The 24,234-nt window shown below is 36.7% G+C and overlaps 1 protein-coding gene across 5 annotated transcripts in view; it reads left to right on the plus strand.

Moving 5' to 3' along the window:
* Positions 1 to 24,234, plus strand: part of Mef2a (myocyte enhancer factor 2A) — a 139,604-nt gene that overhangs the window by 59,457 nt on the left and 55,913 nt on the right. For all 5 annotated transcript variants that reach the window (XM_032893429.1, XM_032893430.1, XM_032893432.1 and 2 more), the window contains 2 exons: positions 83 to 276; positions 20,495 to 20,698. In XM_032893429.1, coding sequence (XP_032749320.1) covers positions 223 to 276; positions 20,495 to 20,698 — 258 coding nt within the window. In that variant the 5' untranslated portion in view covers positions 83 to 222. The remainder of the gene's footprint in view (positions 1 to 82; positions 277 to 20,494; positions 20,699 to 24,234) is intronic.

The raw sequence follows: 24,234 nt of genomic DNA on the forward strand, positions 1-24,234 counted from the left end.
AAGCAGATTTGAAACTTGTATCGCATTTAATGATTTATAAGTTGTAAAGAATTGAAATCCTGTAATTTGTGTTTTCTTTTAGATTTTTAAGACAATTTCAGCGGCAGCCTTGGACTGGAAGGTTAAATAATAGGAACTGTGTACGATGCATTAGGATATTGAAGAAAATTAGCTTCTGAATTAATTATTTGGAATATAAGGAAGAAAAGGTGACTTTTGAAAATGGGGCGAAAGAAAATACAAATTACACGCATAATGGATGAGAGGAACCGACAGGTAAATCAAATTTTTATTTGTTTAATTTGTAGTCATATTTTTAAACCATAGTGTAGAAAGTTATCTTTTTCCATGTGTGCAGTAGAAAAGTTAAGTCACTGTAACCCTTCCATTTTTACTCATGAATTTGCATACAGTGCCTAGTCTCTGGTACACAACTCACTTTGCTAGTCTTTTGTGATTGTTGTCAGAATATCACCTCTTACCATACCAAGGACTGTAATGCTTTCTACTCTCTTACATTTTGGGCTTACCTGAGAAGAAGTGAACATATTTGAAGCCATATTATTTCACATATTTCTTAAGCACATATTTATCAGCTTTAACTGTTACCTTTGCCGGGCCAGTGTGAGTTGATTTTTTGAGATTTAGGATAATTTCAGTATGATTCTGATCCATGAAGAGTCCAATTGTTGTATTAAAACCTATTGACAATGTTTTCAAAACTAGCTGCCTGGTTTTCCAAGTGTTCTTAGCACCAGCAGCCTATTCATTTGCATAGTTTCTATATTGAATAGTTGGCATAAAACTCTCTGACCCCTAGGTTCTAAATCTTTGATATCTGTCTGCAGTCTTAAGATAAGTAGACTGACTTTGATTTAGAGAAAAGAAGAAAAAAGAATTTCAGAGACTATCATAGTAAGCAGCTCACTCCTCATGTTCAAAGCGTGTTCCACAGGGAGAGATGTTATCTGGAAGTTTGTCAGAGGTTTGAAGAACAGCTTCTGCAAGCTCAGTAGGATCTGTGGTAGCACTCAGAATGTGCTTTCAGAAGGTCAGTGTAGAAGTTTACTGAATTCAGATGGAACCGTAGACACAGCTCAGTGAGTTGCAGGGGGAGCGGGTATTAATGGGAGTCATCACCATAGTTCAGCTCTTGTTTCAGCTCCTAACAACTGCTTAGCAAAAGGATATAATAAGGCCTACACAGTTTGTATAGTACATTAGGATGGTTGATAAAATAGGGGAGGTTGAAATAACTATCCCATCATTGGAAAGGAATGAGTCCAAGGACTACCACATGTCAACACGTGAAGATGGTGACATGTAGAGGAAGGAGAATCTGCTTGTATGCAAGGTGAGAAGTAGCATAATATCTCCCAGCTCTCATCTCATGAATACCCACGGTTAAATTGGGCATAGTTAGTTTAGACTTATGTGCTAAAGACTGAATGTTCAAAGGGAGAGAGAAACGGTGCCTGTTTAGCTCTGTAGTGGGGACTTGATAAGTTGAGAGGATGACTTTGTCTAAAAAGAGAAAAAGTTGGGCAGGAAGGGAGAAAGGGTGAATCTGAGAGGAGTGAAGGGAGGGGATGAATATGATGAAGAAACTGTACAAAATTATCACTGAAATAATAAATAATTTTGACATCTTACAACTCCTGTTACTACTGTGGCTGAAATAGCTATAGACTTGAGATGAAAATAAAGTCTCCATTGTTTTGTAGAATAAATGCATTCTTGACCAGTTGCTTCTAGAGAAAGTATAATATATCAAATTCTGTTTTCCAATTGGCTTATGTTGTAAACTCAGAAATTGTTTGTATGTATGAGAAAAAGGCATCTCATTTGAGGAGGAGAAAGGTATTTTTAACATTCTGGCTAGTATTTTACATACATATTACAAGTAAATAACTTCCTTCTTTCTCTTTCTCTCTCTCCTCTTTTTCTCTGCAAAGGAAGAAGGAGAGAAGATATAATTGGGCAATTTGTTTTTTAGATTAAATTTGGTATAGGCACGTCTGTCATAAAGTAAAATGGTATCTTAATTTTACTTTTCAAAAAGCGAATTCAGAGTTCGAGTTGGGGTTCGAATTTTTTCTTTCTTCCATAAAAGGGAAAATAGTTTCTAATTTACCCAAATTAAGTATACTTTTAAGAGACTAAATTAGATTCTGGAAAATCATTAAAATATAAATATTTATTCTCTCTAGAAGTTTAGTATATAGCATATAAAAATGAGATCAGATACTGGGAGAGTTTATGTAAGAATCTGTAATTTATAATAAATAATTTAGGGAAATATAATAGAAAACCTAATAGCAAGTAGAGTTTTGAATTCTAAGTATGAATTAACTTTATAAAGCTATACTCAAGGTCTGAAAAAGTACATGGAAAAGTTTTTGTGACATGCCCTGATGCACTACCCCAGAGCTACTGTTTGTCCTACCTCCTGGTCTCCAGCCCCAAGAGAAGTCATTTTAACTAATCCTCCACACTGTGGCGTAAATTCACCTATTGTTTCCATTCACTTGTCCAGTATGTGTTCTTTCGAGCAGTTCTATGCTTGTAAAATTCATGACTGTTGCCTTTGCATGTAAATGTGTGTCAGCTTATTTATATATTTTTATCAGTGTATAACAATGTAACATAATTTATGGATTTATATTTATCTGTCTTAAATAGACTTTTTTCTTTTGCTTTCATGCTATCATGAAGAGTTCACTTCATTCTTATTTTGCGCACACAAATACTTGGTCTTATATCTAGTACAGTAATTGAGTTAAAGGGGTTTTGTCTGATCAGCTTTTGTGATGGTGGACAAGAGCTTCCTTTTTTGTTTTTTTTTTTAAACAAACAAATTTGAACAAACACACACACAAAAACAAACCAATAAGACAAAAATAACAAAATAGAAACACTTCAATCTCAGTACACATGAAAACATTTCTCTTTTCCAGAAATTAGTTTCAAATAGTTTGTGGGTTAGGAGGAGGACTTCGCAGCTTCTCTCCCTTCTCAGTGCTGGGCCTTTGGCTTGAACACACATCTGCCAAATTCTCAGTGAATTCATGTTTGTATAAGTCCTGTTGTATTTGGAATTCATGTTTGTATAAGTCCTGTTGTATTTGGAATTCATGTTTGTATAAGTCCTGTTGTATTTGGAATTCATGTTTGTGTAAGTCCTGTTGTATTTGGAATTCATGTTTGTGTAAGTCCTGTTGTATTTGGAAGAAACTGTTTCCTTGGAATCAGCACTCTGGCTTTTATAATCTTTGCATCTCTTCCTTTCCATAGATCTCCAAACCTTAAGGAGAGGGATTTGATGAAGACATTCCATTTAGGACAGAGTGATTCAAATTCTCACTCTCTGCATAGTCCAGTTAATGTGGGTCTCTATTAATTCCCATCTTCTGCCAAGACACTTCTCTGATAAAGGCTGAAGGGGTCACTGAGCTGAGTAGAGTAGCATGTCACTGGGTGTCATTGCCATGTTCCGTTAGCAGAATGATAGTGTATTTTCCTGTAGGCCCAGCACCTATCTAGACAGGCTCTCGGTACTATAGCAGTATAAGCTACGGGTTCTGTGTCATAGAGTAAGCCTTAAATCCAGGCAGAAAGTGGTTGAGTACTCCCACTGTACACCAGGATATTTTATATATGTTGCAGGATTTGTTCCTGGTGATACGGATGACTACTTTTCACTGTGTTAGCATGTAGAGTACCTTCTAACACCACGCATGCTAGTTGGTAGAGGTAAAGCCTCTAGTTAGGAACCAATTTAATGTCTTCATGCTCAGTGACATAAGTAAAGGTCCTCATCAGTATGCCCTACTATCAGGTTGTGGAAAGCCACCAATAGCCTTGGCAATACCTGTGGTGTTTGAAGAGTAGGGCCAGGGAACCCTTTTGACCAACAACTCAACAAGATGTAGCTTATTCCTAGAATTAAAGGTTTTACTTAGTGGCATAAGATGTCTAGTTGTGACACTGTTTCTTCTGGTATATGGTAACTCCATTTAAAGTCCTTTCATTTATGTACATGTTTTAGCTTCTACAGTAGTAGGTTCTGTATGTTTTTCAGAGGGTCTTTAATGTGAATTGTCCTTCCCATATTTCCTTCTTTATCCCCCACCCCCAATCCTCCTGGTATCCCTTTGATCTCTTTTTGACACTGTGTTCTATTTTCCCTTCCTTGAGAGGTCCCTTCCTCCTCCCCGGTCCCCTACTTAACCTCTGCAGTTACCTGGATTTCACAAGAGTTTTCTAAAGTGTTAGTGCTTAATTTCTATTTAGCTAGCAGTGTGATGCTAGCTACTTACAATCTGTACCACTACTTAGAATTACCTTTTCCACTTAATCCATTCTAGTAGACTAGTAGACAAGCAATAGCAACTAATTTTAATCCGAAGTTTCAGTCGTATCTGATGAAGTTGTTTTTTCTTTTCATGATTTTATGTTATCAGAAGAGAGTGTGTGTGTGTGTGTGTGTGTGTGTGTGTGTGTCTGTCTGTCTCTGTGTGTGTCTGTCTGTCTGTCCCAATGAGTTCATCAGTATTATGGGTTGTGTATCTGAGCATGGATGAGAGTTTGTTTACAAAAGAATGGCTACCTTACTAGTGGCTATATTACTGGAAAAAAAAGTATGTCTTTTACTCCCTCACCAATCATTAGCTGCGCTAACTGCTTAGATTTCGTTAGGGAGCAGGGAGGCCTTCTCTCCTCCATGACAAGGTGTTAACAGGCTTCTTCTTATGGAGGTTTGTGTAGGTAATCATAGCTGCTGTTTGTTTGAGAGTCCAGTAACCATGCCATGTTCAGGAGTCAGTATTACATACTTCCTGTATTAGTCAGGATTCTCTAGAGAAACAGAATTGATAGAATTATGAATATCAACTCAATCAAGAAAAATCTGTCACAGGTATACCCATCAGCTTGACTTTTGGTTAATGCCAGATGCAGTCACATTGGCAATGAAGAATAGCAGTTACACCCTCACACACTTTTCTTTTTATAGATTAAAGGGGGAGTCTTACTAAGGTGCTCAAGCTGGTCTCATTTGTGGGTTCCAGTGTCCCTTCTACTTTAGTCTCCTCAGTTCTAAGACTATAAGCATAGGATAGCATTTTAGGTTCTGCTAGGCTTACCTTTTTGTTCTTTTCATTATTGCTGATGCTATTTATATCCTATTTGAGAACTTTCATTTGCCAAAGGCAGTGAAGAGAATTTGTTAAAGTATAAGGACAGTCTGACTGTTACACGTCACACCATTTAATCACCAGGGCTGATTCAGCTAAATTGGCTGTCTAGACTAGTTCTTCTGCTGTCCCCTGGTGTGTGCCTGGTAAAGAAGGTCATGTTACCAGTAGAGGTGGAGTCAGACACACATGGGGGCTCACTCCCTGCTCAGACCTCCAAACTAGGGCTAAGATAATTATTCTCTACTTTCTTCTAGAAGTGTTTCTGTTTCACTTTACATGTTTTGGTTCTATTATCCTTTTGGAATTTATGTTTGAGTTGAAATTATTATTTTCCTATTATATTGGTTTTCAGTGACCCATATAATTTCTTGCATTTCTCTCCTGCCTGAGTTGGAAGGTCTCTTTCTGGATCCTGTATTCAGTTGCATTTGCTTATTTGTGTATCCTTGCTCAGCTCCACACTACACTGCTGCGGTTACTATAATTTGCTATCTGGTAGCGTAGTTGGTTGCCATTGTCTTTCTGCAGAATAAGCTGACTGTCTTTCCCTTTCTATTTCCAAACGAAACTGTCAGCTCAATGTTTGCACAAAGGTAACCAATCAGGAATCTTCCTGGACTCGGGTTTCCTCCACTAAATATGTGCATTCATTGAGGGACACAGAAGACTTTATAATTATTAGGTCTTATCACCTGTGAACATTCTTACTTTTCATTTAGTTTTTATTAGCGCTACCCATAGGTTTTGATGCTTTTGAGTATGTAGATATTAGGCATTTTAAACTTATTTCTAGATATTTGATTTTAAAAACATAGTTCCTAGGAACTGGTGAGAAGGCTCAGTGGTTAAGAACACTGACTGCTCTTCCAGAGGACCTGAGTTCAACTCCCAGCAACTACATGGTGGCTCACAACCATCTGTAATGGGATCTGATGCCCTCTTCTGGTGGGTCTGAAGACAGCTATAGTGTACTTATATACATAAAATCAATAAATCTTCAAAACAAAAACCAAAAAACATAATTCCCCAAATTTTCTTTTTTAAAATTTTATTTATTATTATTACTTTGAGTGAGTGTATAATTTGTTTGTGTTGGTACATGTGAGGTGCAGCATACTTGTGGAGGCCAGGGGACAACTTTGTAGAGTTGTTTCTCTTCTTCCACCTCATGTGGGTTGTAGGGATTGGACACAGATTCTTGGACTTGTATGGAAAGTACCTTTGCTGTCATCTCACTAACCCCCCAGTTTGTGTTTTCTGTAGTTTCGTTGCTAAGTACTATTTATAAAAGTATAGTTCTTTTCATATGAATGTTAGCCAGTAACCTTGCTTGAGATCACCTGCTGCTTCTAATACTTGATATGTATTTCTGTTTATTAAGATGCAGATGCCTTCATAGACTAAGGAAGAAAACATTACAATGTTTTTCAAAGGTTCTGTTTTCAAAGGTTGAATATAGAGAATAGTGGCACAAAGATTGTTGTGTTCGTTATTTGGAAGTCATGTCAGTCCTGACATATTTACTACAGATACTCTTATCTGTAAAAGAAAATGAGATATTCAGTCTATAATTTTTCCATAGACCTGTTCATCTTTTCCTTATGAAGGTAATCAGTCATTCACTTTGTTTTCCTTAACATGCACTCATTGAAAGCATATTATTTTACATTGTATCTGAATGGCTTTACTTTCTCACATGATGGCATGGTAGTTTCTCTTGGCTTTTGTTTAGTGCTGGACTTTTGTGATCTGACTCATTCCTTCAGTTCAGCTGTTTGTTTATCATGCTCATAGCAAAGACCACGTGTGTGCTGTTCGGATAGCTTACTGTATGTACTTGTGAGCATAACTTCCTTACAAGTGGGCAAGGAAGATTTCTGTGATACGTATCACTTAGAGAGTAACAGTTCTTAGAAGTTCTCTGTGATCTGAACTTTGGTTGTCTGTGTAGTATCTGTATTGGTAAGCTGTGGTCAGTCTCCTTTATTCTTCGCCCTTGTTCTCCCACTGTGTTCTGTTTTCTTGTTATTCCTAAAATGTATCTGAAAACAAATATACCAAGATGTTGAAAATTTAAATACATAGTTTTAGAAGTTATTTATTAGTATGTGTGTTTATATTTGTGTGTGTGACAATGCTGGCATGTGCTGGGTTGTACACACAGAGAATTTAGGAGACAACTTTTAGGAATTCTCTCCTTCCATTGTGAATTTGATCTTGGGAGTGAACTTAGATTGTTTGGTTTGCTTGTGGGCCCAAGCTGTTGAGATTTTATAAAAACAACAACAACAACAACAACAACAACAACAACAACCACCACCACCTTCTGTCTTTTATATTTAGAAGAAAACTACAGTATTTTATAAAAACTAAAATATCTTTAAGATAGATATTGACAGATATTACATAAAAAGTGGTCTGGATATATAGCAAATTTTACACATCCAGTCTGTCTTTCAAACAGTACATTGTATTAGCTACTTAATTTTTTTAGTTAAGTAGAAGTTTATTGGCCACTGGGATATTTAAATGATCATAGATTATACTTTCTGCACATGAGAAATAGAAGACCATAAGATGACTTTGAGCATATTAAGATCTGTGAAATTAAGATAAAATTTTTATTCCTAGAGTTGTAGCTGTTTAAATGCATTACCAAAAGAAAGGAAAGCTGACACCTTACCTTAATGATAAATGTTAGGCTACTCTGCCGTCTTTAACTTTTTCACTTTACGAGGAAGTGAAACAAATAGCATTTTCTTTATTGTTGCTCTTCTTTTGGACAAGCATATTACAGCTGTAATTCAGGAGTACGTTGTAGTAATCGTATGCCTGTGAGAAACGACTGAAGTGTCCACAGTAGCTTTCTCTCACAGAGGGAATCCTGGCTCTTAGGGAGCTAATGCAGCACTTCACTAGTCTAGTCTAGACCAACAGTTGACAGTCCCTAAGAAGAAAACTATATGGCATTTTTAAGTTCAGAACAAAATAGCATAAAAATATATCTATATAATGGTATTCACCTGTATGCTCTCCTATCTCTCTTATATGCTAATTTTCTGTATATCTCCTTTGTGTGGTAAGTTGCCTACTTATATCTTTTGTCCATCTTTGAAAATCAGATTTTTAATTTTCTTTTATTGAGTTTTAATGTTTTGCATATGTTAGATAATGTACTGTGTGAGGTACTGTTTATCAAAGGTATCCTTGATTTTTCTTTTTATTTTCTTACAGGGTCCTTTATAGAGCAGAAGCTTCTAATTTCAGGAAAATTCAGTTAAATGTCTTCTAAATAGATCATATTTATTAGACCTTTTGAAAAGGGTCATACCAAGTCCCAATTCATTTGTGAGCCTTGTAAATTTACATTTTATATTTAAGGCCTTGTATCCATTTTGAGTTAATTTCCTTGAGAGCTTAAGGTCTATAACTGAATTTATTATTATTTTTTTAATGCTTTGGGTAAAGCATGGAAACAAATAAGTTGACCTCAGTTTAAAGATTTTTTAATTTCATTTTTCTTGGATATTTTATGTATTTACATTTCAAATGTTATCCCCTTTCCCCCCCTCCTATACCCACTCCTCTCTGCTTCTGTGAGGATGCTCCCACTCCCACCCACCCACTCCAACCTCCACACCCTGTCATTACCCTGCATTGGGGAAACGAACCTTCACAAGACCAAGGGTTTTTCCTCCTATTGATGCCAGACAATGCCATCCTCTGCTACATATGCAGCTGGAGTCATGGGTCCCTCCATGTGTACTCATTGGTTGGTGGTTTAGTACCTGGGAGCTCTGGGGTCTGGTAGGTTAAAACTGTTGTTCTTCCTATGGTGCTGCAAACCCTGTCAGCACCTTGACTCTTTTCTCTAAGTCCTCTATTGGGGTCCCCTTGTACAGTCCAACGGTTAGCTGCAGGCATCCTCATCTGTATCAGTAGGGCTCTGGCAGAACCTCTCAGGAGACACCCATATCTGTCTCCTATCAGCAAGCACTGGCGTCAGCAATAGTGACTGGGTTTGGTCTCTGGATGACCTTTTCTTCAGTCCCTGCTCCACTCTTTGTCCCCATAATTTCCTCCTGTGAGTATTTTGTTCTGCCTTCTAAGAAGGACATGAAGCATCCACATTTTGGTCTTCCTTCTTCTCGGGCTTCATATGACCTGTGAATATTTATCATAGGTATTCCAAGCATTTGGCCTAATACCCATTTATCAGTGAGTACATACCATGTGTGGGTGTTTTGTGCCTGGGTTACCTGATTCAGGGTGGTATTTTCTAGTTCCATCGATTTGCCTATGAATTTCATAAAGTTATTGTTTTTGATAACTAAGTAGTACTCCATTGTGTAAATGTACCACATTTTCTGTATCCATTCCTCTGTTGAAGGGTATCTGGGTTCTTTCCAGCTTCTGGCTATTATAAATAAGGCTGCTCTGAACATAGTGGAGCATATGTCTTGTTGTATGTTGGAGCATCTTTTGGTTATATGCCCAGGAGTGGTATAGCTGGGTTCTCAGGTGGTACTATGTCCAATTTTTTGAGGAACCACCAGACTAATTTCCAGAGTGGTTGTACCAGTTTGCAATCCCATCAACAATGGAGAAGTGTTTCTATTTCTCCATATCCTCACCAGCATCTGCTGTCACTTGAGTTTTTGATCTTAGTCATTCTGACTGGTGTGAGGTGGAATCTCAGGGTTGTTTTGATTTGCATTTATTTCCCTGATGACTAAGAATGTTGAACATTTCTTTAGGTGCTTTGCAGCCATTCGATATTCCTCAGCTGAGAATTCTTTGTTTGGCTCTGTGCCCCATTTTTTTTTTTAAAGATTTATTTATTTATTATATAGAAGTACACTGCAGCTGTCTTCAGACACACCAGAAAAGGACAGCATATCTCATTACAGATGGTTGTAAGCCACCATATGGTTGCTGGTATTTGAACTCAGGACCTCTGGAAGAGCAGTCAATGCTTTTAACCACTGAGCCATCTCTCCAGCCCCTGTACTCCATTTTTTAAAATAGGGTTATTTGGTTCTCTGGAGTCTAACTTCTTGAGTTTTTTGTATATATTGCATATTAGCCCTCTATCAGATGTAGGATTGGTAAAGATCTTTTCCCAATCTGTTGGTTACTGTTTTGTCCTATTGACAATGTCCTTTACCTGACAGAAGCTTTGCAATTTTATGAGGTCCCATTTGTCCATTCTTGATCTTAGAGCATAAGCCATTGCTGTTCTGTTCAGGAAAATTTCCCCAGTGTCTGTGTGTTCCAGGCTCTTCCTCACTTTTTCTTCTATTTGAGTATATCTGGCTTTGATCCACTTGGACTTGAGCTTTGTACAAGGAGATAACAATGGATCGATTTGCATGTTCTTCATGCTGACCTCCATTTGAACCTGCACCATTTGTTGAAAATGCTATCTTTTTTCCACTGGATGGTTTTATCTTCTTTGTCAAAAATTAAGTGACCATAGGTGTGTGGGTTCATTTCTGGGTCTTCAGTTCTATTTCACTGATCTACCTGGGTGTCTCTGCACACTTTTATGACGATTGCTCAGTAATACAGCCTGAAGTCAGGAATGGTGATTCCCCCAGAAGTTCTTTGATTGTTGAGAATAATTTTCACTGTCCTGAATTTTTTTGCTTTTGCAAATGCATTTGCAAATTGCTCTTTCTAATTCTATGAAGAATTGAGTTGGAATTTTGATTGGGGTTGCATTGAATCTGTAGATTGCTTTTGGCAAGATGGCCATTTTTACTATATTAATCCTGCCAATCCATGAGCATGGGAGGCCTTTCTTTCTTCTGAGATCTTCAATTTCTTTCTTCAGAGACTTGAAGTTCTTGTCATACAGATCTTTCACTTTTTGGTTAAAGTCACACCAAGGTATTTTATATTATTTGTGACTATTGTGAAGGGTGTTGTTTCCCTAATCTCTGTTCTCAGCCTCTATATCCTTTGAGTAGAGGAAGGCTACTGATTTGTTTGAGTTAATTTTGTATCCAGCCACTTTGCTGAAGTTGTTTATCAGGTTTAGTAGTTCTCTGGTGGAACTTTTGGGGTCACTTAAATATACTATCATATCATCTGCAAATAGTGATATTTTTGACTTCTTCCTTTCGAATCTGTATCCCTTTGACCTCTTTTTGTTGTCTAATTGCTCTGGCTAGGACTTCAAGAACTATATTGAATAAGTAGGGAGAGAGTGGGCAGCCTTGTCTAGTCCCTGATTTTAGTGGGATTGCTTAAAGTTCCTCTCCATTTAGTTTGATGTTGGCTAATGGTTTGCTGTATATTGCTTTTACTATGTTTAGGTATGGACCTTGAATTCCTGATCTTTCCAAGACTTTTATCATTGGGGTGGGGGGCGGGTTAAATTTTGTGAAATGCTTTCTCAACATCTAATGAAATGATCATGTGGGTTTTTTTTCCATGAGTTTGTTTATATAGTGGATTACATTGATGGATTTTTGTATATTGAACCATCCCTAGTGATTGTTTTGATGTGTTCTTCGATTCAGTTTGCAAGAATTTTATTGAGTATTTTTACATCGATATTCATGAGTGAAATTGGTCTGAAGTTCTCTTTCTTTGTGTTTAGGTATAAGCGTAATTGTTGCTTCAAAGGAAAAATTGGGTAGTATTCCTTCTGTTTTTATTTTGTGGAATACATTGAAGAATATTTGAATAGGTCTTCTTTGAACATCTGATAGAATTCTGCACTAAACCCATCTGGTCCCGGGGTTTTTTTGGTTGGGAGACTTTTAATGATTGCTTCTACTTCATTAGGGGTTATGGAACTGTTTAGATGGTTTATCTGATCCTGATTTAGCTTTGGTTCCTGGTGTGTGTCTAGAAAATTATCCATTTCATCTAGATTTTGTTGAATATAGACTTTTGTAGTAGAATCTGATGATTTTTGAATTTCCTCAATTTCTGTTGTTATGTCTCCCTTTTCATTCCAGACTTTGTTGATTTGGATACTGTCTATCTGTTCTCTGGTTAGTGTGGCTAAGGTTTTATCTATTTTGTTGATTTTCTCAAAGAACCAGCTCCTGGCTTTGTTGATTCTTTGTCTAGTTCTTTTTGTTTCTACTTGGTTGATTTTAGCTCTGAATTTGATTATTTCCTGCCGACTCCCCCTGTTGGGTGTATTTGCTTCTCTTTGTTCTAGAGCTTTCAGGTGTGCTGTCAAGCTGCTATAATGGATGCTGTCTCCAATTTTGGAGGCACTCAGAGCTATGAGTTTCCCTCTTAGCACTTCTTTCATTGTGTTCCATAAAATTGGGTATGTTGTGCCTTCAATTTCATTAAATTCTAAAAAGTCTTTAATTTTTTCTTTATTTCTTCTTTGACCAAGTTATCATTGAGTAGAGTGTTGTTCAGCTTCCGTGTGTGTGTGCTTTCTGTCATTATTGTTGTTATTGAACACCAGCCTTAGTCCACGGTGATCTGATAGGATGCATGGGATTATTCCTATCTTCTTATATCCGTTGAGGCCTGTTTTGTGACCAATTATATGGTCAGTTTTGGAGAAGGTACCCTGAGGTGCTGAGAAGAAGTTACATTCTTTTGTTTTAGGATGAAATGTTCTATAGGTATCTGTTAAATCCATTTGGTTCATAACTTCTGTTAGTTTCACTGTGTCTCTGTTTAGTTTCTGTTCCCATAATCTGCCCATTGATGTGTTGAAGTCACCCACTATTATCGTGAGGTGCAATATGTGATTTGAGTTCAGTAAAGTTTCTTTTATGAATGTGGGTGCCCTTGTGTTTAGAGCACAGATATTCAGGATTTAGAGTTCATCTTGATGGATTTTTCCTTTGTTGAGTATGAAGTGTCCTGCCTTATCTTTTTTGATAACTTGTGGTTGAAAGTTGATTTTAGAATGACTATTCCAGTTTGTTTCTTGGGATTGTTTGCTTGGAAAATTGTTTCCCAGCCTTTTACTCTGAGGAAGTGTCTGTCTTTGTCACTGAGGTGTGTTTCCTGTATGCAGCAAAATACTGGGTGCTGTTTCCATATCCAGTCTGTTAGTCTGTGTCTTTTTATTGGGGAATTGAGTCCACTGATGTTGAGAGATATTAGGGACCAAGATTGTTGTTTCCTATTATTTTTGCTGTTACAGGTGGAATTATGCGTGGCTATCTTCTTTTGGGTTAGTTGAAAGGAGTTTACTTTCTTGCTTTTTCTAGGATGTAGCTTCCCTCCTTTTGTTGGAGTTTTCCATCAGTTATCCTTTGTAGGCCTGGATTTGTGGAAAGATATTGTGTAAATTTGGTTTTGTCATGGGATATTTTGGTTTCTACATCTATGGTTATTGACAATTTTGCTGGATATAGTAACCTGGGTTGTCATTTGTGTTCTCTCAGGGTCTATAAGACATCTCTGCCCAGGATCTTCTAGCTGTCAGTTTCTGTTGAGAAGTCTGGTGTAATTCTGATAGGTCTGCCTTTATATGCTACTTGACCTTTTTCCCTTACTGCTTTTAATATTTTCTTTGTTTAGTGCATTTGGTGTTTTGACTATTATGTGACGGGAGGAGTTTCTTTTCTGGTCCAAACTATTTGGAGTTCTGATGGTTTGTTATATGCTTATGGGCATCTCTTTCTTTAGGTTAGGGACATTTTCTTATATAATTTTATTGAAGCTATTTAGTGACCTTTTAATTTGGCAATCTTCATTCTGTTCTATACCTATTATTCTTAGGTTTGATCATCTCATTGTGTCTTGTATTTCCTGGATGTTTTAGTTTAAGAGCTTTTTGCTTTTTGTATTTTCTTTGACTATTGTGTCAATGTTTTCTATGGTATCTGCCCCTGAGATTCTCTCTTCTATCTCTTGTATTCTGTTGATAATACTTGAGTCTATGACTCCTGATGTTTTTCCTAGGTTTTTTTTTTCTCCAGTGTTGTCTCCCTTTCTGATTTCTTTATTGTTTCTATATCCATTTTTAGATCCTAGATGTTAAATTCCTTCGTTTGTTTGGTTGTGTTTTCCTGCAATTCTTTAAGGCATTTTTGTGTTTCTTTTTTAAGGGCTTCTACTTGATTACCTGTGTTTTCCTGTATTTCTTCAAGGGAGTTATTTATGTCCTTCTTTAAGTGCTCTGTCATCATCATGAGATGTGATTTTAAATCCATATCCTGCTTTTATGGTGTGTTGGGATATCTAGTATTTGCTGTGGTGGGAGAACTGGGCTCTGATAATACTAGGTAGTCCTGGTTTCTGTTGCTTAGGTTTTTGCAATTGCCTCTCACCATCTGGTCATCTCTGATGTCTTGTCTTTGACTGGATCTTGTCCCTCCTGTGGGCTTGTGACCCTGTAAGCTTGTGATCTTTGAAGTGAGAGCGTTCTTTGCAGACCAGCTCTGTGCAGGCAAGTTTCGGATCCTGGAGTGTCTCTCCTTTGGCAGTCAATGGAGAGAAAGTAGAGTCCCACCTGTGGGATGTGGGCTTAGGAAGGAGAGTGCTCCTGGCAGACCAGCCCTCTGAGAGCATGATTTTTGTCTGAGGGCTGTGAGACAGCCCCAGTTCTGGGTGTAGATGGAGACAGGAAAGTGAATTTATTTTTTTAATTATAAAGGTGTTTCAGCATGGTTTGTTTTAAAGCTTCTTTTCTCAGTATTTTTAACTTCTTTGTAAAAGACCTTTTGACTGTCTGAGTCTATGGTTCTTTTTTTCTCTTCGCTGTTCCGTATCTTTTGCCATATCCTTTGACCAATGCCACATAGGCTTAATTATTGTAGGCATATTTTAAGTTGTAAAGTACTTCGTTCTTTTTCTTCAGTATTCTTTTGAGTCTTCTGAAGTTTATAACTTTAAGACTTTTCTACATTCAGTGTTCAGCAAATTTGGATTCTGGGTTTACCATCCTTTTGACATTTTGTTACAAGACTAAATCTCTTTAACATAGGATCAACTATCAACTTCATTCCTTAGTATTTAGCTAGAAGAGTTAAAAACTTAATTTTATGCAAACTTATACATACCTGCTTACAGCATGTTTATTTCTAATTGCCAAAATTTGGCAAATACTAATATGTCCTCCAGTGCATTAATGGAGAAATGAATTTTACTAGATTCAAATGATTGACTATCATTGAGTAGTTTTGGGGCAGTGAAAACACTTTGCATGATAATATAAATGTGTAATATATGATATTTATCTACACACACATAACCACAAACCTGCAGACTATACAAGAAGTAGACTCTGATGTAAATTGTGATGTGCCACTGTGGGCTTACCAGTTACGATAAATGTACTATTCTGACACTGAACACTGACAACAGAGGAGGGCATGCATATGCAGAGATGGGAGATTGTGAGAATTGTACCTCTTACTCTAAAAGAAGTACTCTTTAATGTTAAAAATGGACAGTATTTCAGGTAAAATGAAGTTTGCGTTTAGAAAGCTTGCAAGTACTATATTAATAGATTTCGATTTATCAGCCTTGGTGCCATATTTGAAACATAATTTTTAAAAATTGGTTGCTAAGAAGGTATTGTCTAAGCTTACTATAGTTGTTATAATGAAGAGGAGATTGTTATATGCTGAGTTCTTTGATGCGCCAATTCCTTCCTTCAGCATCAACCCTTTGTGATGTATAACTTCAAACAAATGCTTTTGAAATGAATTTTTGGGAAGAGCAGAGAGGCTGAGATGGGTAAGTGGGTAAAGTGCTTGCGTGTTGCTCGGGCATGAGGACTGAAGTCTGATCCTCAGCATCCAAAGAGAAGTCAGTGATGGATTGTTAGTACCTCTGACCCCAGTGATGGAAGAGAAGAAACAGGCTGAAGGTCTGTAGAGCCTGCAGGCCAGCCACACTAGCCAATTGGTGATTACACTGACTCAATAAAATGGAAGCGCTGGAGAGATGACTCAGTGCTTACCAGTGCTTGTGCTTTCCCAACACCATCACTGAGCAGCTAACAACTGTTTGCATTTCCAACTCCAGAGGATACAGTGCCCTCTTCTGGCCACTGTGGACACCCACATATACATGGCATGCACTCAAACAAGGTAGTGGGGGTGGCTGGAGAGAATGGCTCTGTGGTTAAGAGCATGTACTTCTTTTGCAGAGATCCTGAGTTTGGTTCTTGGCACTCACTCACTTTGGGCAGTTGACAGTAACCTGTAACTCCAGATCCAAGGGTTCTGGCAGCCTTATCCAGCTCCCAGGCACTGCATTTATGTGCACATACTCCCACACAGACACACATACATGTATATATAATTACACAGAAATCTTAGAAAAAAAAGAGAGAGATGGAAATGTGCAAAAGAGGATTCTTTATATTGACCTCTGGCCCCCATACATGTATAAACCCCTGTGGAATATGCCAACATACACATACAGAACATACACATAAACACTTTCCCCCACAACACACAGTAAAAAAGAGCAACAGAAACTATTCTCTGTACTTATAATGAATATTTAAAGAATTGTTTGTTAAGCTTCCCCAGTGCATAATTTGAAGACGTATTACTTATCTCATCCAAAACACTATGATATTAATCTCTCTGATTTTCAAAGTATCTGTGGAATTCAAATTTTCATTGTAGCTAGTATATCTAGATAATCAAGATGTAAGTAATTTAAAATTAACTATTTCAACACAATACTTTGCTTTTTACAATTTGTGAAATAGTATATTCAATAATAGTGTATTTAATAACGATATAAATGTTATGCCAGGATTCAAAAAATCTGTATTCATAAGTCTAATAAAAACTAAACATTGGGCAGGACATGATGATACATGCTTTTAATCCTTGTTCTTGCTAGGTAGAAGCAGGCTGGTCTCTATGAGTTGGAGGATAGCCTGGTCTACAAAGTGAATTCCAGGCTAGCCAGAGCTATATTGTAAGATCCAGTTGAAAAAGAGTCAACAACAAAAAATCTTTTTAATGACAATAGTACAAAAGATTAATACATAAATGAAAAAAATTAAAGGCATTTGGTAAAGCAGTAAGTTTACGTGCATAACAATATTTTAGGTAGTAAAGGATGAATTATATAATAGGAAAATGATAAAATATAAGTAACTTTATAAAGAAAGGAAATCCCAAGTGAAAACAGATAAAAGAGATTGCCAAGTTGTTACAAATTTGTATGTTAAGTACACACTGAAGAAATTATTATTTATGCCTGTCATTAACAAAGATTAAAATGAGTAGTTAATTATACCAGTAGGAAATATGCCTTCATGATAGTTTAGTAAGATAGTAAAATTCCTTGTATGTTTATACAAGCATCTGTATATGATGTAAGAGGAAAACTGCCATGTGAGCGACAGGTTGAATGTGTTTTATGTAATTTTTTTTAAGGTAAAAGAAGCAGATGTACTGGAGATGTGCTTTATTTAATATATATTCCTCAGATAAGGAACATAATAAAGTTCCTAAATTGAAAAGTATCCATTGTCTAAGGAACACATGTATCCACATGTATGTCCAAAGTCATGCTAATGTTATTCAGCGGTATAAGGGTGTTGGATGCAATGAAGTCAAATAAGGAGCTGGAGAATAGATTGTTTTTGCTGCATACTGAGTAGTGAGAAATACCAAGCTCTCACTTAAACAGGTTGATCGTTTCACTTTGGCTGTTGTTAGTTTGCAGCTACTGGGGTGTTCAGGATGAGTTGGGAAATCCAATAATGATTACATGAACAACATAGATGAGAGTGGGGTGTGTGTGTGTGTGTGTGTGTGTGTGTGTGTGTGTGTGTGTGTATAGACAAGGGAAGATATCAGGTCTATGTCAGAGGTAAAGACAACAGGTTTCTGATGGTGTGGAGTATTAAATAGCAGTCAGCTTAACTTAAAATTAGTTTTGTTGTTTGAATAGATGATAATATATTTAGTGAACCATATAAGACCAGAAAGAGCTTATATTTTGCTTTTAAAATCATGGTATAGCCACTAGTCAAAATGTGTGAGAATAAAAAGGAAAGGAGCCTCAGTTGAAAGCCTATAGGCACCTAAACACATGAAGTCTGAAGAGGAGGTAGGTAAAGGCTGAGAGGAAGTAATGAGTTTAGCTGGGATGGGAATGTTTAAAGAGCATGGTCAATTTTGTCAAACATTGCTGTGGTGGAAAGTAAGATAACCAGTGATCATTGACTTTAATAACACAAAGTTGAGATTACATTTATGATCATTTTAAGACCGGTCTTGATCGAATTTGGGGACTGGGAGTCTTATTCTATTGGTTAAAAATAGAGTATGTAATGTGAAACTGAAGTCAACTAGAAACTAGACATTTCTTTCTGGTGTTTTTATTTTAAAGTAGAGAGGTAGACTAGAGTGATAAGATAGAGTTGGAAGAGATCCCAGAGTACATGTACAAGATTATAGTGTTTGCTCTAGCAGAGCAGACTAGAATCACAACACAAAAGAGAAAAGCATGCCAAAATGAGTAGGGCTAGACATCAGTAAGGGCAACGAAGGAAAAGTTAAGAAGAATGTGGATGAAGCAACTAAAAATGGAGAGATTTGGAGATAGAATGTTGAGGTAGGACTCCCTCCCGCAGTGTAAAGTAGTTTTTGGAGGAAAATGAAGTAGTAGGAGACAAGAAGATAATTATAACAAATGTGAAGTTAGAAGTATTAGGCATCATTGCATGTGGGATTTATGTGTTAGTTCAGAGACACTGGATGTGTGCATGTGTACTTGTGATAATCAGGTATATATTTGGACAGTCAGTCTTGCCTGGCACTCTGTCAGTCAAGTGTGTTAATGAGAGAAGAGGAAAGGATGTATGTGTGCTTGAAGGGATAGAGACCCTTTTTCTGTTATAGAAAGACCAGCAACCCTAAAGAGTAAGATGTAAGAAAACATAGTTATGTATCTCTAATCTGAATGCTAAATGTCTCCAAAATCTGAAACTCTGGGTTCTGACACAGTACCACAGTGAAAAATCTCACACAACTCATGGGAGAGGGTGTTGTTAAAATGTAGGTACACTAAAAATAATGTGGGAAATTATATTAAAATTTTATGCATGGAGTATATATGAATGATATGTCTAGGTCAAGGTCCTAGCATACTGAACCAGCTTATTAGGTGTTTTTAAGATAACTCATTGTTAGCATGCACACATTTCAGAAATACAGAGAAACCTCAAATGTGAAACATGTTTTAGTTCTGAGCACTTCAGATGAGTGTTACTTGACCTACATGAACAAGCTGGTAAGGTGATTAGATTTGAGAGTTTGTAAGGTAAAACAATGTCTGCAGAGCTGACACAAAAATAAAGGAGCTAGAAAAGAAGCCATCAGAGGGAACTTTGTGAAATTGAGAATTAAAGATGCTGCTATCATTGGTGGTAGCACTGAGGATGTGACACTGGGTGATAAGCGTTTGGGGGTGTTTAGAGTTCAGTGTGGGAGCAGAACTAGGGGAGAGGCAGTCAGGTGGTACTTCTTGAGGAGTATGACAGGATTATGTATCACTTCATCCTTGCTACTGGCAGGGTCATTGGATGGTGTGATTTCATGGTAGAAGCTTTCAAATAGCTGAGAGTTTTGAAGGGATAGAAGGGGAAAATACTATGGAAGAGGAAAAAAGAAAAAAGAAACTTCTAGGAACTTTTAGCATAAAGGATATATTGTCAAGGTCAGGACTGGGAAGACAGAAGGGAGAGGGGGCTACTGTAGGGATGTAAAGTAAAGTAAAGAAATAAATTATGGAAAAGTATATTATAAAAGCATATAAATGTATCAACTACAGACTTTGCATCATTCCAAATCCAGTATACAAATAGTTATCTAAATGAAAAGTGAACTATATCAAGTGTGATAATAGGAAAATAAACATTTAAATCCCCAAAATAAAGCAAAAATCATGAAAAATGTTTTGGTCTCAGAACTGCCTCCGTTAGCAGATTTTAATTAGAGAAATAGTAAAAGAAGACTGATGGCATCAGATAATTGTGCTGGTTTTAGACTGAATTTAGTGGAGACAGTAAAAAGGCTTGCCAGAGAACAGAAGCAAGTTTGATTAGTGGTTTTACTTACCCAGTTAGGAACAAAAATCTAGGCGAGTTGTTTTCTGATGGTACCAATTTAGGGTGACATATAAGAACCACTCCTCGCTATTTCCTTGCCTTCTGTAGTGTAGCCACGGCCACAGATAAGGGATTAGTACCTCTATAGTACTGTGGCAGAATGGAGGGGTAGAGGAGTTTGTGTGGAGCATGAAGCTAAGAAAGACTCAAAGAAGGCTTTATTTCAAATACAACTAAGCTTTTAATTAAAATTGTGTCTTTCTTTGTCTAGGTGACTTTTACAAAGCGAAAGTTCGGATTGATGAAGAAAGCCTATGAACTCAGTGTGCTCTGTGACTGTGAGATCGCGCTCATCATCTTCAACAGCTCTAACAAGCTGTTTCAGTACGCCAGCACTGACATGGACAAAGTCCTTCTCAAGTACACCGAGTACAACGAGCCTCATGAAAGCAGGACGAACTCGGATATTGTGGAGGTAACACATACTCAGTAGTGTGTGGGTTACAAATAATACTTAACTTAGAACATGACATTAACTGTCACATTGCTTGATATTTCTAAAACAACTATTTCTTAGAAGGACTTTTAGTTGCTATTTGATGTCTCAGTTCGACTGTAAAGCTTCCTGTTTATTCAAACAGAATGAATTAAGCTCTCTACCATACAAACCTAATGTTTAAGTAGTGTAACTTTTTATCAGCAATTATGTATTTTGCTTAAAAAACAATACAGGTAATTTTAACACATCTTAATTATTTCATTATAATGCATATTTGTAATAACTCACATTAACCATAATGAAAGGGAAGCAAATTTTTAACAGCGCCTTATGTGTAGAGGCAGGGAATCCTGTCCTGCCTTATTTGACCACATTCTATTTAGTATCTCTCATAGTTTTGTCAACCTCATTCAGTTTAAAACAAAACCAGAGGTTTTCTGTTGGATTTGATTTTGATTTTTTTTTAAGGCAGAGTTTCACTATACAGCTCATACTGTCCTTGAACCATCCTCCTTCCTCTGCTTCCTAAATACTTTGATTTTATTTGTAAGCCACCTCACCCAATTTCTTTGAACATCTTTTGATGATATTTAAGTCAACTTCGCAATTATCTTCAGGTACTTTTATGATTATTCTTTATATTTAGAGGTTTTGCCTTATTTCAACTTTTGGGGATGTTTTCATTTCTTTAAAGATACTTTTATTGACTTAGTTATCTATGTAACTGTTAGAAAGAGATCGTGTGCATTAAGTGTTTCCTGGGAATGTACTGAGACCATGTAAAGACGACGCAGAACTAAATGTGTGAGAGTAAATGCATTGAGTTTATATCTTTACATCCAGCAGTTGAACTGCAAGTGAACGTACTTACAACTATCGTCTTACATACAAATCAGATTTGTCTTCGCACATAATAATATAGTTAAGAAAAGTGCATATAATTTTTCCCTGAGGCTTTTTGCATTTTGAGGTTTTTTTTTTTTTAGACAGTGATTTAGTTTGTTGCTGGAAAAAAAATTCTTACATTATACTTTATGGTTATTAATGAATTGTTCAACTGAGAAGTAAAAGCATGACTTATTTATAGCCACGATCAATTTATCCAGTTTTATTTAAGGAGTACTACTTTACACTTGCCTGTGACGTGGGTTTAAATATTTTTATTATTTTTTGTTAATTATTTTGATATGACGCTATCTTTAGGAACACTATTTAACACAGTTATGTTTATGTCATTTAACAATTCCTGTTGTTTAGCACATATATTCTAAGAACTTATGTGCAACACAAATTATATTTTACATTTTTCCCTACTAGACCTCATAAGCACATTTTGTATCATAATATGGTAAAGCAGATCAATTTAGTATGTTTACCACAGACTTTATATCTAAATTTACATGAAATGGAAAACGTCCCTAATATATTTCAAATGTTTTTTCATTTTTTACATGTATTAGTCTTATCAAAAGCTCCACAACCTTTCCCTGAGCAAAGGAGTAGAATTGTGAGCAAGTAGGTGTGCTGGTTAGTTTGATGGGGAAAAGTGAGCGCCCTCTGAACCCTAGCGCTCTACTCTTTGATTACAGCAGTGTGTTCTTGGCTCTAGAAATTGAGGGGTCTTCGCACAACCTAGAGCTAACTTCTTTTAGAGAATGTGAAGACTATAATCAGGTTTAAGCCTCTCAGAATTTTCAAATTACCCCAGTCTTCATCTCTGTTGTGGTCAGCAGTCAAAGTGTAAAAGAGTAAATCCCAAACCTTTTTAGCAGCCTGTATGTTACAGTCTGCTTCAGTATGTTCAGTATGAGCGAAACTTTGATAGGCAGTCACCCATTGGAATTGTTAAGTTGTTGTTGTTTTAATTTGTGCATATATGTGTGCTTGCATGAGTTTATATGTACCACATGTGTCCAAAGTTATAAGGTACCATGTACCTGCTAGGTACCAAACTCAGTCCTCATTGTAAGAGTAGTAAGTAGTCTTGCCCTTTAAGTCATGTCTCCAGCCCTATCCATTTCGATGACTTTTTTTTTTTTTAAAGTGGTGGGAAAACCTAAAGGCTTTCTTTATTTGTGAGCTTTATTCTTTGTCTTCTTTTTGATAAGGGCTTATGTATTCTAGTCTGGCCTCCAACTAGATGGGAAATGACTGACTCTTCTGCCTTCATTGAGGGTGCTAAGATTATTGGCGTATATCCCCATATCCAGTTTTTATGCTACTGGGAATCAAGCTCAGAGCCTCATGTGTGCTAGGTAAACACTTAACCAGCTGAGCTATAGCTCTGGCCTTATTTCATTGTGTATTAAAACCTTACCAAGCTAGTCTTAATTGTGTCTAAGTGAAAAGAGGCCTGCCTTACAAGTTGGAGTTTCCATCCGAGCAGGCATTCTTTCACTTAAAAGGGTGAGGTAGTGTGTTCTCCCTAGTAATGTATAAGTACGCTGCAATCATATTGAACATCTCTAAGGATTATTGTGGACCAGAGTTAAGTTTATAGATAACAGTAATAATAAAGAACTTCTAATGAGCCAGACTCAACGAACTTTACACAAATCTCACTGGAGGGAAACCTGAAAGTACCTGTGTAGTTGTCGTCATTGATTCCCTTTTATACAGTTTCCTCTCAAGCACTTGTAGTCGTGGGCAACCACTTTTAGTGTCCGTTTATTCATATGTCTAAAGCATTGAGGGTCTTCTATGCTGCGGGCTCTGCAGGGAGTAAAATTAGAAAAAATTTAGAAATTTGTTATTTGAACCACAAGAATCCTATGGTTTAATCCTAAGTTACATCTGTGATTAAAGATTTTATGTGAATAAACTTCTAAGAGGTTTCTAATGAGGCTTTGGATTCCTTGACTATATCATGTGGATGAATAAACAGGTGTAAACATTTGTAAATAATCTACTTTAGATGAATTCTGTTCTGTTGCATCTTTAACATACAGGCCCTTTTGATATTACTATGAAAAGGAGGATGGGCACACTGTGCTGTTAGCCACACTGCACATCGCTATGCAGGAGTGTATGCATTAAGTCAGTGGAGAAAGGGCAGATGTGCTTCCCGAGAGTAAGTAGTCCACAGCACTGTACAGGGTGAGCATCAACTAAGGTGAAAACCTGAAGTGCTCTTAAATCGGAAGTGTCTGGTACCAGTTATTTTACATAAGTCTACTTGGTATTTGAATATTTTGGTCTTATTATCTACAGATATTAGAAACTCATAGAATATTGATCATTCTTCCTTATTTCATGTCTATGTTTTATAACTAGTCCTAATATTTTAATTTAAAGTGAAAATGTATATTAAGTTTTTCTATAGGTTTTTGAATTGACAGATTTACACATTTTAAATTCATTTGGGGATTTTAAAATGAGGTCTAGAGTGTCTAGTAGGGATATACACACATACATACATACATACATTTTCTATTCCCAAGGAAGTTGAGTTCAGATGCCCCTTAACTTAAAATGTGCTTGTGTCCTGCGAATCCAGAAATGGAAAGTGTTGT

The sequence above is a fragment of the Rattus rattus genome, chromosome 2, assembly GCF_011064425.1.
Source record: "Rattus rattus isolate New Zealand chromosome 2, Rrattus_CSIRO_v1, whole genome shotgun sequence".
Lineage (NCBI taxonomy): Eukaryota > Metazoa > Chordata > Mammalia > Rodentia > Muridae > Rattus > Rattus rattus.